Source organism: Oncorhynchus tshawytscha, linkage group LG07 (assembly GCF_018296145.1).
Source record: "Oncorhynchus tshawytscha isolate Ot180627B linkage group LG07, Otsh_v2.0, whole genome shotgun sequence".
Taxonomy (NCBI): domain Eukaryota; kingdom Metazoa; phylum Chordata; class Actinopteri; order Salmoniformes; family Salmonidae; genus Oncorhynchus; species Oncorhynchus tshawytscha.
In genome coordinates, this window is record NC_056435.1 from 9,957,399 (window position 1) to 9,974,421 (window position 17,023).

The following is a 17,023-nucleotide window of genomic DNA, read 5'->3' on the forward strand; positions in this document are numbered from 1 at the left end:
GGAGAAAAGGACAATTTAAAAATGTTTTATTTTTTAAAGTACAACTCCATAAAATCACTCCAGCAAATACACAAACATAATTACAAAGCACCGGTGTTACTCTGCTCTTGACTTTAGTGACCTCAGAACGGGCATGATGTCATCCAGACAGTCAACATCTGAAAGATCAACCAAAATAGATGTACTAACCACATGATCAGTAAACGATTTCAAACAAAATGCATTATTGGATGGCAACGTCTCCTTACCGAGAGTCTGGAGCAGCTCCTGAACCAAAAAGTAGAATGCAGGGAAGAACTCCTCATGTTCCTTTACCTTCAAAATAATACTGACAAGTGCACATATTTAACCCCAGGCAGTAGGCAAATTTTATAACATTAAGACAACGTTACACAGAATAAAACAAAATAAATTCTGGAGATTTGCTGCTGGTACCTGTCAATATCACTGGTTCCCAGGAGGACGTGGAGCTCGTGGCCAACCGTGGCCTCTGGGGAGTTGACTAGACTGGCTACCTGGTTTACCACCTCACTAGGGGGCGCTCTATCATCTGAAATTAAATTTAGAAGTGGGAAAGGAATAACATCCCTCAACCAAGTACACTGAACAAAAATATAAACGCAACATGTCAAGTGTTGGTTTCATGAGCTGAAATAAGATCCCAGAAATGTTCCATACTCTCAAAAAGCTTCTCTCACATTTGTTTACATCTCTGTTTGTGAGCATTTATCCTTTGCCAAGATAATCCATCCATCTGACAGGTGTGGCATATCAAAAAGTGGATCATTACACAGGTGCACCTTGTGCTGGGGACAATAAAAGGCCATGTGCATTTAAGGTATCTGTGACCAACAGATGCATATCTGTATTCCCAGTTATGTGAAATTCATAGATTAAGGCCTAATGGATTTATTTCAATTGAACGATTTCCTTATATGAACTGTAACTCAGTAAAACCTTGTTGCATATTACATTTATATTGTTGTTCAGTCTATGTTCTGGAGAACATGAATTGACCAGTACAGTATGAGCTATTGGGCGCCGAAGACGTGGATGTCAATTAAGGCAGCACCCCGCACCTCTGATTCAGAGGGGTTGGGAAATAAATGGACAAAGGCATTCAGTTGTAGAACTGACTAGGTATCCCCCTTTCCCCAAGGGTGCTGTAGAATAGCTCAAATGAGTTGTAGACAGTCCTACCCAGGGCCAGGATGTCCCTCAGGTTCCTCATAGCGTTGGTCATCTCCCCAAGCCTGGTGTAGACCTCGTTCATGCGTGGATACACCCCGCTGAGGGAGGTTATATCAAACAGCTTCTGGAAGTGGGACACCATGGACTGGAGAGTGTTCTTAGTGGGGCTCCTCAACACCTGGTTAGAGTTAGTTTCACATGAAGAGTTCTGAGAATATTGCTGTATTACAAACATTGTACATGAGAAATGATCCGAGGTACAATGTTTTGCCTTATCTAAAGTTGAGATGTAATTTCCATGGTTACTCCAACCACTACTGTAAGCCAGGACTACCAACCATATCCTCCCCAGAGTTGGTCTCCTCTAGCAGAGTGTCCACCAATAGCATAAGGTCCTCCACTCGAACACTTTCCATAAGACTATTAGCGCCTGCTGGCTGCCATGGTAACAGTCTCAGCATCAACTTACTCAAGGCACAGTGCAGGTCCTAAGCACACAGAGAGAGAGACAAGTAAAGACATGGGTCTCCAGACTAGAGAATGGTAAACAGTACGCAGTTAAAGTAGCCTATTCTAGCCATACATATCATAGAAAACTGAGATGTTGAAGATATGAAGAGCTCCTAAACTCTCTGGCTTTCAGTGACAGGGCAAGTTGACATTGGACCATTGGACCTGGCTGCATACATGGTAGATGTGCTTTATAGACAGTCAGTCAGCTCTCACCTTCAGTGAAGACAGTTGGTCAGCCCACATCTCCAGAGATGAGAGGAGTTCGTCAAACTCGACCATCTCTGAGGCCCTGTTGGACAACTGATGACTGGTTGATGGCCTCGCTCTATGGAGCCTCAGTGGAGCCCCGGAAGTAGTCAAAACCGCTCTGATGTCATTCAGAACCTGAAAGTCAGGCAAGGCAAATAGTCCAGCAAAGTCTGAATCAAAAACAAAGTAAAGCGGGTTGATACTCGCTCCCGCTTTAGACAAGTGGAGATAAACGAGTACCTTCTCGTGTCTGGCAGCCAAGGCCCTTGCCTTCGCCACCTCCTGGTTACTCAGAGCAGCACTTTCCTCTTCTTTAAACTCCTGAGCAGACCTGTGGTGGAGGTAAAGGAGATGATATGACTACCAATAGGACAGGCAGCAGTTAAGGTAAGGAAGGGGTTAACTGTGAGGTTAAGCTGTGGTGCTGGTAGCATCCAAGAATGACAACAGTTGCGTAATGTTTTCCCACCTCATGTTATTCTGCTGAATAAGTCTGTCCATGCGTCTCAGTTGTTCTTTGTATGACTTCAGCTCTTTCACTGTGGGCCTAGATTCCAAGTTTTGCTTCAACTGCTGAATTTCTTTCCTAAGCTCCACCCTCTGCGCTTTGGTGTCCTTTAACTGTTCCTGATAGGACTATTGGGGAGAAGTAAGATTCGGAACTAAGATCATGATCATGGACTGTGGGGAAGAGGAACAGTCGTTACACTGTTCAAGACAAGTCATCCAGAACCATGAAGAGTTCTGGTGTTCATCGTGTTAGAAAAGTACAGGAAGTCACCTGCAGGAGAGCTTTGTGATTGGGGGAGACCCCGGTGTTGCTTCTCATGCTGCTCTGCGATTGGTCAGATGTTTGTGATCCCCCAGACTCTCCTTTGAGGGACCTGAGGGAAGAAGTAAAGGTTGGTTAGTGACATCTGTCTACTTTTCTTTAGTCTTACAGTGAGAAAGGGTGTTGTCATAAAAACGAAGCAAAACATTGAAAATAAGATTCTATACAATATTTACTTGATATCATCGCGGAGCTGTTCCATTTGGGCCTCATAGATGTCAATTACATCCAACACCCTGATAGAAAAGAAAGGTATTTGAAATCCTATAACTTCCAGCCATAAATCTATAATCATTTAGTTAACCAAGGGTAAAATGCTGTATTATGAATCCTAATCTATGGTCTTAACGACAGCAGCGGTTCATCTTACTGCTGGTCCACTGGTGAGTTGGGCCGAGCTGATCTCTTGTGGATCTGCTGAAACACCTGGTTCTGCCTAGCAACCCGCTTTTCTTCCTCTGTCACAGTGAAGTAGAGCTTCCTCTGCAGCTGGGAAGCCACATCTTTCTCCTCAGACAGCTTCTGCTCCAGGCCCTGGCAGCGTTTCTACCAGCGGCAGAGCAGGCAAACAAAACAACAGGAAAAGACAAACAAGACAGTTACAGTATAATCAGGGGGTACCATGTGCTGTTGGGGGGGAAAAAAACAGTGCCCAACTCTTGTGGCCAGTTCCCCAGACACAGATTAAGCCTCGACCTGGACTAAAAAGCATGGTGAATAGAGAATCTTCATTGAAAGCGTTTTTTTAGTCGGGGACTAGACTTAATCTGCCGGTAAACCAGCCCCTGCTATTTCCAGGGCACCACCTACCTGTGCATCTCTCTTGTCCTGCTGAAGTTGGTGCACTTTGCTGTGCTGCTGCGCGGCCTTGCCAATGTAACCATCTTCCAGGTCCTGCAGCTTGCTCTTCACCCCGTCCAGAACTCCCTCCAACTCGGTCACCCTCTGGGACTGACGGGCAGCGCGGCTAACGTGCTGCTGAGCCTCCTCTCTGGAACAAACACCGGCAACACTTTACTTAAAGCTGGCAGGTCTAATGGATTATGATACAATACAGATAATTGTAAAGCAACACAAAGACAGAAATGTCACACTGAAGCATTGCTACTATTCCTTTGGGACACAATTAACCCTTACTAAATGCTAGATAATAGTCCATAAGATCATTCAATTCTATGTAATCCTACATTTACATTAGTCATTTAGTAGACACTGTTATCCAGAGCGACTTACAGGACCAATTAGGGTGAAGTGCCTTGCTCAAAGGCACAGACAGATTTTTCACCTAGTTAGCTCTGGATTTGAACCAGCGACTTTTCGGTTAATGGCCCAACGCGCTTAACCGCTAAGCTACCTGCCGCCCACCTGTTTAATTGGATAATATAAATTGAAGAGGGCCATATTGAACTAATTGGGGTAAGTACATATCAAACAGAAGATCTTTCGCAGGAAATTATGGTTAAGAGGATATACATAATTATTCAAGTGATCAACTGGGCAATATGAAATATAAAATCCAACCTTCGATCATATATTGATTCATCAGATATATCAATAACCTGTCCTAGAAAAACAGTCAAAAACCATCAATTATCTTTCCAGGAGAGAAGCTAAAGTGAGGTAGCCTGGAATCCGAACTGATGTTTTGGGAAAAAATACCATATCAGATTAAATTCCAGGCGAAAGAGAGGGTCTCTGACAGACAGGCTTAACATGGTGATAGATTGATGTTTAGGCTAGGTGATCTCCCTCTGTCACGCCCCAATGGTTAACACTTGCTGGCTGAGCAGCTGGTGGACGCCAGACTCATGTCTACCTCTTACCCCTCTCTGTATTAGGCTTACTACTCATGTCCACTAAGACTATTGTGTGACAACACCTGGCTGAAAAATGATCATGGATCTACATTATTAGGTAGATGGATGAACCACAGACCTGCCAAAAACAATTCCTTCTGACGTGGAAATTATTCTAATAATCATACAAGGTGATGGAGGAATGTTTAAAGAGGTGAGAAACAGGATCAAATAATTGGGGGTTCAAAAATATTAGGCTTCAAGAAGTAAGATTTCCTACATACTGGCAAAGCAATGTTCTGCATGTCCATGAGTGTCTCAAATGATTAAAAAAAATATAACTATTTTATATGTATTCTATAACTACGGTTGAAGTTGGAAGTTTACATACACTTAGGATGGTGTCATTAAAACTTGTTTTTCAATCACTCCACAAATGTCTTGTTAATCAACCTATAGTTTTGGCAAGTTGGTTAGGACATCTACTTTGTGCATGACAAACAATTTTTCCAACAATTCTTTACAGACAGATAATTTCACTAATTCACTGTATCACAGTTCCAGTGGGTCAGAAGTTTACATACACTAAGTTGACTGTGCCTTTAAACAGCTTGGAAAATTCCAGAAAATGATGTCAAAGCTTTAGAAGCTTCTGATAGGCTAATTGACATAATTTGAGTCAATTGGAGGTGTGGATGTATTGCAAGGCCTACCTTCAAACTCAGTGCCTCTTGATTTTCCCATGATGTCAAGCAAAAAGAAATCAGCAAAGACCTCAGAAAAAAATTGTAGACCTCCACAAGCCGGATTCATCCTTGGGAGCAATTTCCAAATGCCTGAAGGTACCACATTCATCTGTACAAACAATAGTACTCAAGTATAAACACCATGGGACCACGCAGCCATCATACCGCTCAGGAAGGAGACGCGTTCTGTCTCCTAGAAATGAATGTACTTTGGTGTGAAAAGTGCAAATCAATTCCAGAACACCAGCAAAGGACCTTGTAAAGATGCTGGAGGAAACGGGTACAAAAGTATCTATATCCCCAGTCATATCAACATAACCTGAAAGGCTGCTGAGCAAGGAAGAAGCCACTGCTCCAAAACCGCCATAATAAACCAGACTATGGTTTGCAACTGCACATGGGTACAAAGATTGTACTTTTTGAAGAAATGTCCTCTGGTCTGATGAAACAAAAATAGAACTGTTATGTTTGGAGGAAAAAGGTGGATGCTTGCAAGCCAAAGAACACCATCCCAACCGTGAAGCACGGGGTGGCAGCATCATGTTGTGGGGGTGCTTTGCTGCAGGAGGGACTGGTGCACTTCACAAAATAGATGGCTTCATGAGGGAAGAAAATTATGTTGATATATTGAAGCAACATCTCAAGACATCAGTCAGGAAGTTAAAACTTGGTCGCAAATCGGTCTTCCAAATGGACAATGACCCCAAGCATATTTCCAAAGTTGTGGCAAAATGGCTGAAGGACAACAAAGTCAAGGTATTGGAGTGGCCATCACAAAGCCCTGACCTCAATCCTATAGAAAAGCTGTGGGCAGAACTGAAAAAGTGTGTGTGAGCAAGGAGGCCTACAAACCTGACTCAGTTACACCAGCTCTGTTAGGAGGAATGGGCAAAAATTCACCCAACTTATTGTGGGAAGCTTGTGGAAGGCTACCCAAAACGTTTGACCCAAGTTAAACAATTCAAAGGCAATGCTACCAAATACTAATTGAGTGTCTATAAACTTCTGACCCACTGGGAATGTGGTGAAATAAATCACTCTACTATTATTCTGACATGTCACATTCTTAAAATAAAGTGGTGATCCTAACTGCCTAAGACAGGGAATTTTTACTAGGATTAAATGTCAGGAATTTAAACTCAGAAAAAAATGAGTTTAAATGTATTTGGCTAAGGTGTAGGTAAACTTCCAACTTCAACTGTATATAACTATTTACTTAAGTTGGTTGTTGGACTGGATGAGCTCCTGAATCAAGGTCTGTCTCCTGTCCGAGTCTGTAAGCATCGTCCGCAGCATTGTCCTGATGTCACAGGCCGACTTCTTCTCCAAAAGAACCAAGTCTATGAGCAAGATGACAAAACATTAAAGTAGAATATCTTATTGTCCATTTTCCTTCTAGTTTTTTTTACTTATAGACCTATATTGTTTGGGTACCATGACCAGTGCCTCACTAAATAACATTGAGAAAACTAGCCAGAAACATTCAGACCCTGGCTGGCAGCCTACTGGAAATAGAAGAGCCAATAAGCAGAACAGGAGCAATGCGTGCACCAAATGATTTCTAGTTGGGGAAAGGCTCATCACACAGAGGGGTGAGTTTGAGTACTAACTTAGATGAGACAATGCACACCTAGAGCCAATAATTATGAAATCATTTGCACACACAGAAACACAAGACAGACAGTAGCATGTTGAGCGGTCTAAAGCATTAACACTCCTCCTTATCGACTTGTTCAACATGATTCGAGAAGTGAGTTAAGACATTTAGCTAAGATATGACAGTTCAGAATGTTACAGCAAGAAGATGATACAAAAACATACTAAACCATTACCTGCAAGGTTCTTATTCTCGACGGGATCTGCAAAGTGTACCGGCTTGAACCCATGGTGCTGGAGGAGTCTGTTCACAGCATCCCATTCTGTCTGCTCCTGCTGATAGGTCCAAACACACAGCAAAACCACCACATGACACGGTCCATTACAATACAACACACAAAGGAGTATGATGCAGTTTATACCCATTTTTTTTTTGTGAAATGGATACAACGCATAATATGAGTTCCGCTCTACCTGAAACTGGCTGTAGGTCCACAGAAACACATACGTCTTGTCTCTTGAATGAAACACAGCTTTTGTGTTCTTCCTATCCATCTCCTCTCTGGCTAACGCTGACTCTCCTCAGTATGTTATACACTTTAGGCTATACACACCACCATGTATGTTCCCGATGAGATAATTACATTCTAAGCGTTCCTCTTGCTCCATCTTCTATTTGACAGGAGGCTCTCGGTGTGTGACAGTGTGTCAGCCTCCTACTGTACCCTCCCCCAGTCAACACCTAACGTTATATGGGGTTATCAAATTACTTGGTCCCCCTTTGAGCCCACCATGACAACACACAAACATAGTTGTAATACCTGTTCCATCTCTTCTCCACCTGCAGGGGTGAAAATGGGTTAGTTTACTAGCTAGCTGAGATAGCTAGTCTATGTGTTCAACGTCACTGCTATCTACTGTTCGCTAGCTAGCAATCTACGTTGCTAGCTAGTTAGCCAAGTATTGCATGTTTCGCAAAACAAAACACATAATTCATAAAACATTCTGAATACTTCTTTCCGACAATAACGTTTGGACGTAACATATTCACCATGTATGTGCTTGTTGTGATGATTGGTTTCTCCAAAAATGTCAGTTTCAAATTTCAACAAACAGCGCGGAAGTAAAGTGGGATTTATTGTGGTCCGTTTCAACCAATAAGATAAAGCAAAATGTAAGGGACAGTAAATGTAGGATTTTGATTGGTGAATCCAGGTTTGTCTCAGACATGGGCATTTTTGGTTTCTGCGTTCCACTAACGTAACATAGCAACCTTAAACATATGTTCCATATCGTTTGATTGCAGTCACGCTGCGCAGGTAATTACTGATGTCGAATATAACATAATAAACGCAGCAAAAAAATAAACGTCCTCTCACTTAAAACTGCGTTTATTTTCAGCAAACTTAACATGTGTAAATATTTATATGAACATAACAAGATTCAACAACTGAGAAAAAAACGGAACAAGTTCCACAGACATGTGACTAACATAAATGGAATAAGGATCCAACAGGTCCCAGACTTGCTCAATGGAATCCATGAACAAGGGGGGGGGGTTTCAAAATCAAAAGTAGCAGTCAGTATCTGGTGTGGCCACCAGCTTCATTAAGTACTGCAGTGCATCTCCTCCTCATGGACTGCACCAGATTTGCTAGTTCTTGCTGTGAGATGTTACCCCACTCTTCCACCAAGGCACCTGCAAGTTCCTGGACATTTCTGGGGGGAATGGCCCTAGCCCTCACCCTCCGATCCAACAGGTCCCAGACGTGCTCAATGGAATTGAGATCTGGGCTCTTCACTGGCCATGGCAGAACACTGACATTCCTGTCTTGCAGGAAATCACGCACAGAACGAGCAGTATGGCTGGTGGCATTGTCATGCTGGAGGGTCATGTCAGGATGAGCCTGCAAGATGGGTACCACATGAGGGAGGAGGATGTCTTCCCTGTAACGCACAGTGTTAAGATTGCCTGCAATGACAACAAGCTCAGTCCGATGATGCTGTGACACCGCCCCAGACCATGACGGACCCACCACCTCAATCAGCTGTCCGTCTTGTCTCCCTGTAGCTCTGTCTTAGGCGTCTCACAGTACGGACATTGCAATTTATTGCCCTGGCCACATCTGCAGTCCTCATGCCTCCTTGCAGCATGCCTAATGCACGTTCACGCAGATGAGCAGGGACCCTGGGCATCTTTCTTTTGGTGTTATTCAGAGTCAGTAGAAAGGCCTCTTTAGTGTCCTAAGTTTTCAAAACTGTGACCTTAATTGCCTACCGTCTGTAAGCTGTTAGTGTCTTGACGACCTTTCCACAGGTGCATGTTCATTGGGAAACAGTGTTAAAAACCCTTAGCGATGAAGATCTGTGAAGTTATTTGGATTTTTACAAATGATCTTTGAAAGACTGGGTCCGGAAAAAGGGACATTTCTTTTTTTGTTGAGTTTAGTTTGGGAATCATGTGTCATAATATGTCAAACTTGCTTCAGTTGAATATAGTTATCTGCTATAAATCTCAAAATAACTTTATCTCAAAATGACACCAGTGTATCATAAATGTCTGTACAGGAGGTTGGTGGCACCTTAATTGGACAGGAAGGGTTTGTGGTAATGGCTGGAGTGGTATTATTGGAATGGTATCAAATATACGGAACAACAATATAAACACAACATGCAACAATTTCAAAGATTTTACTGAGTTGCAGTTCATATAAGGAAATTAGTCAATGTAAATAAATTCATTAGGCCCTAATCTATGTATTTCACATGACTGGTAATACAGATATGCATCTGTTGGTCACAGAAACCTTTAAAAAAAAGGTAGGGGCGTGGATCAGAAAACCAGTCAGTATCTGGTGTAACCACTATTTTCCTCATGCAGCATGACACATCTCCTTCGGAATTGAGTTGATCAAGCTGTTGATTGTGGCCTATGGAATGTTGTCCCACTCCTCTTCAATGGCTGTGCGAATTGGTGGACATTGGCAGGAACTGGAACGCGCTGTCGTACACTTCGATCGAGAGCATCCCAAACCTGCTCAATCGGTGACATGTCTGGTGAGTATGTAGGCCGTGAAAGAACTGTGACATTTTCAGCTTTCAGGAATTCTGTACAGATCCTTGAGAAATGAGGCAGTGTATTATCATGCTGAAACATGAGGTGATGGCGGCGGGTGAATGGCAAGACAATGGGCCTCAGAACCTTGTCATGGTATCTCTGCCTTCAAATTACCATCGATAAAATGGAATTGTGTTCGTTGCCCATACCATAACCCCACCACCGCCATGGGGCACTCTGTTCACAACATTGACATCAGCAAACCACTCACTCACACAACGCCATATGTGACAGGTTAAAGGAAATACTCATAGCCTGTTATACATTAAAAAGTATTAGTAAGTTCATAGTATGTGAGGATCTTAAAGCATCTAAAGTTAAAAAGATCATGCATTCAGTATTAGTTGATAGAGATTGATAACATTCATATAATTGTGTTGAAAAGTTTAAATCCGTCAAGTGTACAAAGGGTACGAATTGTGAGAGGAATGTGTAAACGTCATATTGATTACTTTGTTTTGTGGTGCCAAATGGAAGGGTAAAAATGTTAATCTGTGATCTACTAAATGCTCTTAATCAATGAGCCTAAGATCGATTGCTCTGGTCTCCACCCAAGTTCCCGGGGAAATCGCGGTCTTTCCTCATTGCACTAAAAGTCCTCATTGAGGAAACAATACCGTATCACTCTCGTGATTATTTCTCCCCTTTTTCAGGGGTGTAACACATACACGTGGTCTGCGGTTGTGAGGCCGGTTGGACATACTGCCAAATTCTCTAAAACGACTTTGGAGGCTTATGGTAGAGAATTTAACATTAAATTACAGTGCATTAGGAAAGTATCCAGACCCCTTCCCCCTTTCCACATTTTGTTACATTACAGCCTTATTCTAAAATGGATTAAAAACATTTCTTCCCTCATCAATCTACACACAATACCCCATAACGACAAAGCGAAAACAGGTTTTTAGAAATGTTAGCATATTTATACTTTAAAAAAAACTGAAATACCTTATTTACATAAGTATTCAGAACCTTTGCTATGAAACTCGAAATTGAGCTCAGGTGCATCCTGTTTCCATTGATCCTCCTTGAGATGTTTCTACAACTTCATTGGAGTCCATCTGTAGTAAATTCAATTGATTGGACATGATTTGGAAACGTACACAACTGCCTATATATGGTCCCACACTTGGCAGTGTATGTCAGAGCAAAAAACAAGCAATGAGGTCGAAGGAATTGACCGTAGAGCTCCGAAATAGGATTGTGTCGAGGCACAGATCTGGGGAATGGTACCAAAAAATATCTGCAGCATTGAAGGTTCCCAAGAACACAGTGGCCTCAATCATTCTTAAATGGAAGAAGTTTGGAACCACCAAGACTCTTCCTAGAGCAAACGAATGTGTGCACACAATTTGAGAGAAATAAGCTTTTTGTGCTTATGGAACATTTCTGGGATCTTTTATTTCAGCTCATGAAACATGGGACCAACACTTGCATGTTGCATTTATATTTTTGCTCAAACACATGGTTTGATGCCATTCCATTCGCTCTTTTCCAGCCATTATTATGAGCTGTCCTCCCCTCAGCAGCCTCCACAGACTTCTAGGTATGAATATTACCCTTCATTTCATAGATTAAAACACAGTATGGACATTTGAAAATCACTCTGCCCTAAGATAATATTGTCAGTAAGAAACAGACTAAAAGGATATCTGTCAACCTCTTACACACGAGCTGGTGCAAGCTGGTGGCATTTGATGTCTTTCTCCCGTTACTGGACAGCCACACTGGAGAAAGGGCAAACCTGTAATTGTCTCAAGAAGGTCAAAATGCTAATCCTAGCCGCCACACTATCACCCATACAGTATGCTCGTGACTAAATAGAGGGTCTGTTTTTTAATGACTCTGTCTGCTTCTTTTCAGGCTTTTGACCAGGCAGAAAATGTTGAATATTGTACATTACCTGATGTCTCCCTTATTGGCCAATGTGGTGTTGAAAAAAACAGTGGTCAGATACAGTAAACAACAACTTGAGACTATTGAATATAGCTGAACCGTCTAAGAAATCCCATATGTTATCCCTAGAGTATGTGTGAAAGCTGTTAGGCTTTCAAATTCAGCTAGAACATTTCTGTAGGCCTTATTCATTCTAGGCATCACCTGCCTCCCTGTGGAAGGTAGACTGGAGTTCATACCTATTCAGCTTAGTGGTTAGAGCATTGGACTAGTAACTGAAAGGTTGCAAGATCGAATCCCCAAGCTGACAAGGTAAAATTTCAAATGAAAAATATGTCGTTCTGCCCCTGAACAAGACAGTTAACCCACTGTTCCTAGGCTGTCATTGTAAATAAGAATTTGTTCTTAACTGACTTGCCTAGTTAAATAAAGGTACAAAAAAAATAATAAGGAAAGATTATCCCTTCCCTATACCATGTTGGAATAGAACTGTCTGAAGAGCCTCCATGGCTACTCATTGTCCCCACATACTGTACATCAAGTCCACCAAGCAGAACATTTGAATGGAAATTTAAGCCTTGAACTTGTGTGAATCCTGTTGACGTAAGGCTGTGTTTACACAGGCAGCCCAATTCTGATATTGCTGGAATAGAACCGAGCTGATCTGATTGATCAAAAGACAAATTAGTCAAAACAAATCTGAATTAGATCCGAATTGGGCTGCCTGTGTAAACGCAGCCTTAGATGAATGATTCATGGTAGATGGGTGGTCCCTATAGAATTATCCCTCTGAGCGAAGTGGATACTGGATATTGGATAGCCACCATTACCAACAGCCATATAAGAAGACATTGGCCCATATAAATAAATGTCTTTCAATTTCGAGGAAAACAATGTTTCATTAAATATTTACTTTTACACTTCTAAGTGTAAGATATTTTGCAAAGAACTAGTTAATTAACCTCATGTTGTTATCTGAAATTTAGTTAAATGCCACGTAATGTCGCCAAACAATTGCCTCCTGATTGCAAATGCCAAGAGCTGACATTCACATCACCTCATGCCAAGGTCAGCTCTGCAACGTAGAATTTGGCATCCTTCTTTGTAAAAAAAAAAAACATTCTTGGGGATTGTATAATCTATTTTTTAAATGTTGCAGGTTTTTTATTGTAGTTTATTGTTTTCTAACGCAAGTCGCCTTTCTTCAGTTTGTGTAAATGAATTAATGTAAAGAGCTTTTAATGCTGTCCTTGTATTTTAAATGAAACAGTTTAGTAGCATCTGTTTCATGTGGCCTGATGGCAGAAATGTGTTTCCTTCTGCAGCCTCAGCAGAAAGCCTGGCATTAGCTTCTGTTCTGCGGTTCTTCGAGTCTCAGGAGACTTATTCTATGAAATAAACAACTAAGCAACGTGTAATGTGCCGTCTGATATCGATTCTAAGGCTATTTGCATGGCACACTGGTTCATTCTGTTGTGGCTTTCTCTTTTGCTGACCAATTGGACCAATGTACTGTATGGAAGTCAGCATTATATCACCCCTATTTGGGGTTGAGAATGAGATGCTCTCAAAACTAACATTAGGCCAACACAGCAGCATGGTTATGGGCTGGGTGGTATACAGCTGGTGAGGATGTCCTTCTGCTTTTAGGAATGTTACTATAGGAACTGAATGTTGTTCGGAACTCCAGTTTAGTCTTATTTTGCAGTGCATGGGGCTGGGGCTAGGAAGGGAGGATAAACACTGCTGATGTAGAGTTCTGTCGGTATCCTTACCATCTGTTAAGGACTAGTGCTGGATGTACGTTGGGTCCACCGCTCCATTAGGTGGGTAATGGAGGTTGATTGTCATTGTCAGGGCAAATGAGCTGTGACAAATGAAAATATGTCCAAAAGGATGGACCACTGCTGTATCCAAGTCAGGGGGTGGGAAGTTTTTTTTTTTTTAAAGGGGGGTTATAAAATTGTGCACAAGGTATTACAGAAACAAATTGAAGCTATATGAACGTAAGTTTATGTCCATGTTGTATTATAAATGTCATGCAATTTAATAGACACAATATTATTGGAAAGCCAAGAAAGTAGTTTCTATTTGGACTGTATTCTACTACCAAATAATACTGTATATTTACATGTGTTAACTTAAGAGCATTGTCTTTTACAATAATATAACTTGATGTATCGTTTTGGACTTTGGAGAACGGTCTCTACAATACTATGAACTGAAATAGGCAGGAGAGAGCTACAACAAATCTCCCAGCAGCCACATCTGTCAAGGTCATGGAGGGAGAACTGTTTTATTTTCCCCTTTTAGAGACTTAACTTCCTGAAACATAATTTGCAGATAAATCATGAAAGTGGGGAAAGCATGAGGAGCACTCTCCACTAATCCCACTTCCCCTTGACACACAGCCACTTCCCAGCATCATTCTTTCATTTGTCAATTTTCATTCATTCATTACCTGTAATGGGAAAAAAAAAAACATATTTGCCATTAAACAATTTTTGGAATTGGCATGGAAAGAGCCTGATTGTTGAGAAGGTCTCTCTCACTCTATTTTCTGTTTGTTTTGCTCCCTGTTGAGGCAGAAAGGACAAGTAATCCATGCAGAGATTATCTGACTCTCATGTAGCACAGGTGCAAGAGGCTGATATGACACAAAGTAATATCCCTGCACCACCTCACGTGGAGAAAGTGTTAGGGATTGTCCAGATAACATTTAGTCTCTGTCCTGCGTTCCAGATTTCTATGAAATATTTACCCAAAATTAAAAGTAGACTCAGTGAAATGACGTTGCCACGAGCAGCACTGGAGATATTGAGATGAGCGAGATGCAACACTTCGCTCAAACACAGCATCTGTGCTTGTACACTGTACAGCGTGGTAGCTACAGGACCAAAGTTGTTGCAGGGGGGGGGGCATACACTTGGATATTGGATATAAAAATTAGCTACCAACTCCACATGGGGCAGCCTAGTAAATAGCTAGTATGGATGTTCAAGATTTGGAAACATGATGGAGCTACTAGGGAATTTTACTATAACAGCAATAAATGCAGACTGATAATTTTACAAGCGTGTGTTGTTTCTGTCCATTGCTTTGTCACTATTCCTGTATTAATGTTTGTGGTTTCTAGGCACTACTGTAAGTTGCTGCTACATATACAGTGGGGCAAAAAAGTATTTAGTCAGCCACCAATTGTGCAAGTTCTCCCACTTAAAAAGATGAGAGAGGCCTGTAATTTTCATCATAGGTACACTTCAACTATGACAGACAAAATGAGAAAAGAAAATCCAGAAAATCACATTGTAGGATTTTTAATGAATTTATTTGCAAATTATGGTGGAAAATAAGTATTTGGTCACCTACAAACAAGCAAGATTTCTGGCTCTCACAGACCTGTAACTTCTTCTTTAAGAGGCTCCTCTGTCCTCCACTCGTTACCTGTATTAATGGCACATGTTTGAACTTGTTATCAGTATAAAAGACACCTGTCCACAACCTCAAACAGTCACACTCCAAACTCCACTATGGCCAAGACCAAAGAGCTGTCAAAGGACACCAGAAACAAAATTGTAGATCTGCACCAGGCTGGGAAGACTGAATCTGCAATAGGTAAGCAGCTTGGTTTGAAGAAATCAACTGTGGGAGCAATTATTAGGAAATGGAAGACATACAAGACCACTGATAATCTCCCTCGATCTGGGGCTCCACGCAAGATCTCACCCCGTGGGGTCAAAATGATCACAAGAACGGTGAGCAAAAATCCCAGAACCACACGGGGGGACCTAGTGAATGACCTGCAGAGAGCTGGGACCAAAATAACAAAGCCTACCATCAGTAACACACTACGCCGCCGTGGACTCAAATCCTGCAGTGCCAGACGTGTCCCCCTGCTTAAGCCAGTACATGCCCAGGCCCGTCTGATGTTTGCTAGAGAGCATTTGGATGATCCAGAAGAAGATCGGGAGAATGTCATATGGTCAGATGAAACCAAAATATAACTTTTTGGTAAAAACTCAACTCGTCGTGTTTGTAGGACAAAGATTGCTGAGTTGCATCCAAAGAACACCATACCTACTGTGAAGCATGGGGGTTTTTCTGCAAAGGGACCAGGACGACTGATCCGTGTAAAGGAAATAATGAATGGGGCCATGTATCGTGAGATTTTGAGTGAAAACCTCCATCCATCAGCAAGGGCATTGAAGATTAAATGTGGCTGGGTCTTTCAGCATGACAATGATCCCAAACACACCGCCCGGGCAACGAAGGAGTGGCTTCGTAAGAAGCATTTTAAGGTCCTGGAGTGGCCTAGCCAGTCTCCAGATCTCAACCCCATAGAAAATCTTTGGAGGGAGTTGAAAGTCCGTGTTGCCCAGCAACAGCCCCAAAACATCACTGCTCTAGAGGAGATCTGCATGGAGGAATGGGCCAAAATACCAGCAACAGTGTGTGAAAACCTTGTGAAGACTTACAGAAAACGTTTGACCTCTGTCATTGCCAACAAAGGGTATATAACAAAGTATTGAGATAAACTTTTGTTATTGACCAAATACTTATTTTCCACCATAACTTGTAAATAAATTCATTACAAATCCTACAATGTGATTTTCTGGATTTGTTTTCTCATTTTGTCTGTCATAGTTGAAGTGTACCTATGATGAAAATTACAGGCCTCTCTCAACTTTTTAAGTGGGAGAACATGCACAATTGGTGGCTGACTAAATACTTTTTTTGCCCCACTGTATCAGTCAATCACGGCAAACTAGGTTTCCTCTTGACATCCAACTTTTAGTTACAAACCACAGGATTTAAAATAGAAGGGAACGGCGAGATGAGGATCTACTTTTGTTTGCTTTCTTGTTGGCTAGCCAGCTAGCTAAGTTAATCTCGATAGCTAAAGTTAGCATGCTAGTTTACGGCTTCTAAACAGCCAGCAGGCCAACTCTTACAAACTACAAAATTTGAAATAGAAGTGACTGGCTAGAGAGTTGTTATATAGGCTTTGTCCTTTTTGAGATGGGGTTTAACTGAGTGTATTATTTGTCCACAACTACAAGAAAAGGACGAATCAACAACATTATTT

The 17,023-nt window shown here is 41.7% G+C and overlaps 1 protein-coding gene across 3 annotated transcripts; it reads right to left on the reverse strand.

The window, feature by feature from the left end:
• Positions 1–9: 9 nt before the first annotated feature.
• cep70 (centrosomal protein 70) lies at positions 10–8,075 on the reverse strand. 3 transcript variants are annotated; one of them, XM_024425776.2, is made up of 16 exons: positions 7,975–8,068; positions 7,745–7,764; positions 7,160–7,259; positions 6,544–6,667; positions 3,596–3,776; positions 3,156–3,331; positions 2,962–3,021; positions 2,735–2,837; positions 2,423–2,589; positions 2,194–2,284; positions 1,918–2,088; positions 1,530–1,679; positions 1,201–1,369; positions 436–550; positions 249–328; positions 10–158 (listed from the first exon to the last, which is right to left on the reverse strand). In XM_024425776.2, the coding sequence occupies exons 2-16, from the start codon at positions 7,751–7,753 to the stop codon at positions 97–99; spliced, it is 1,758 nt and encodes a 585-aa protein (XP_024281544.1). In that variant the 5' UTR covers positions 7,754–7,764; positions 7,975–8,068; the 3' UTR covers positions 10–96. The 3 variants fall into 3 exon arrangements, with proteins under 3 accessions (XP_024281544.1, XP_024281545.1, XP_024281543.1); XM_024425777.2 differs by lacking the exon at positions 7,745–7,764 and having other exon boundaries at positions 7,975–8,075; XM_024425775.2 differs by lacking the exons at positions 7,745–7,764; positions 7,975–8,068 and adding an exon at positions 7,398–7,720.
• Between the last annotated feature and the right edge of the window lie 8,948 nt (positions 8,076–17,023).

Coding starts and splice junctions, on each gene's coding strand:
- cep70 (XM_024425775.2), bottom strand. CDS start 7,478: ATGGATAGGAAGAACACAAAAGCTGTGTTTCATTCAAGAGACAAGACG. Junction 1,370..1,529: donor CCAACTCTGGGGAGGATATG/GTTGGTAGTCCT, acceptor AACTCTAACCAG/GTGTTGAGGAGCCCCACTAA. Junction 329..435: donor GGAACCAGTGATATTGACAG/GTACCAGCAGCA, acceptor TGCACTTGTCAG/TATTATTTTGAAGGTAAAGG.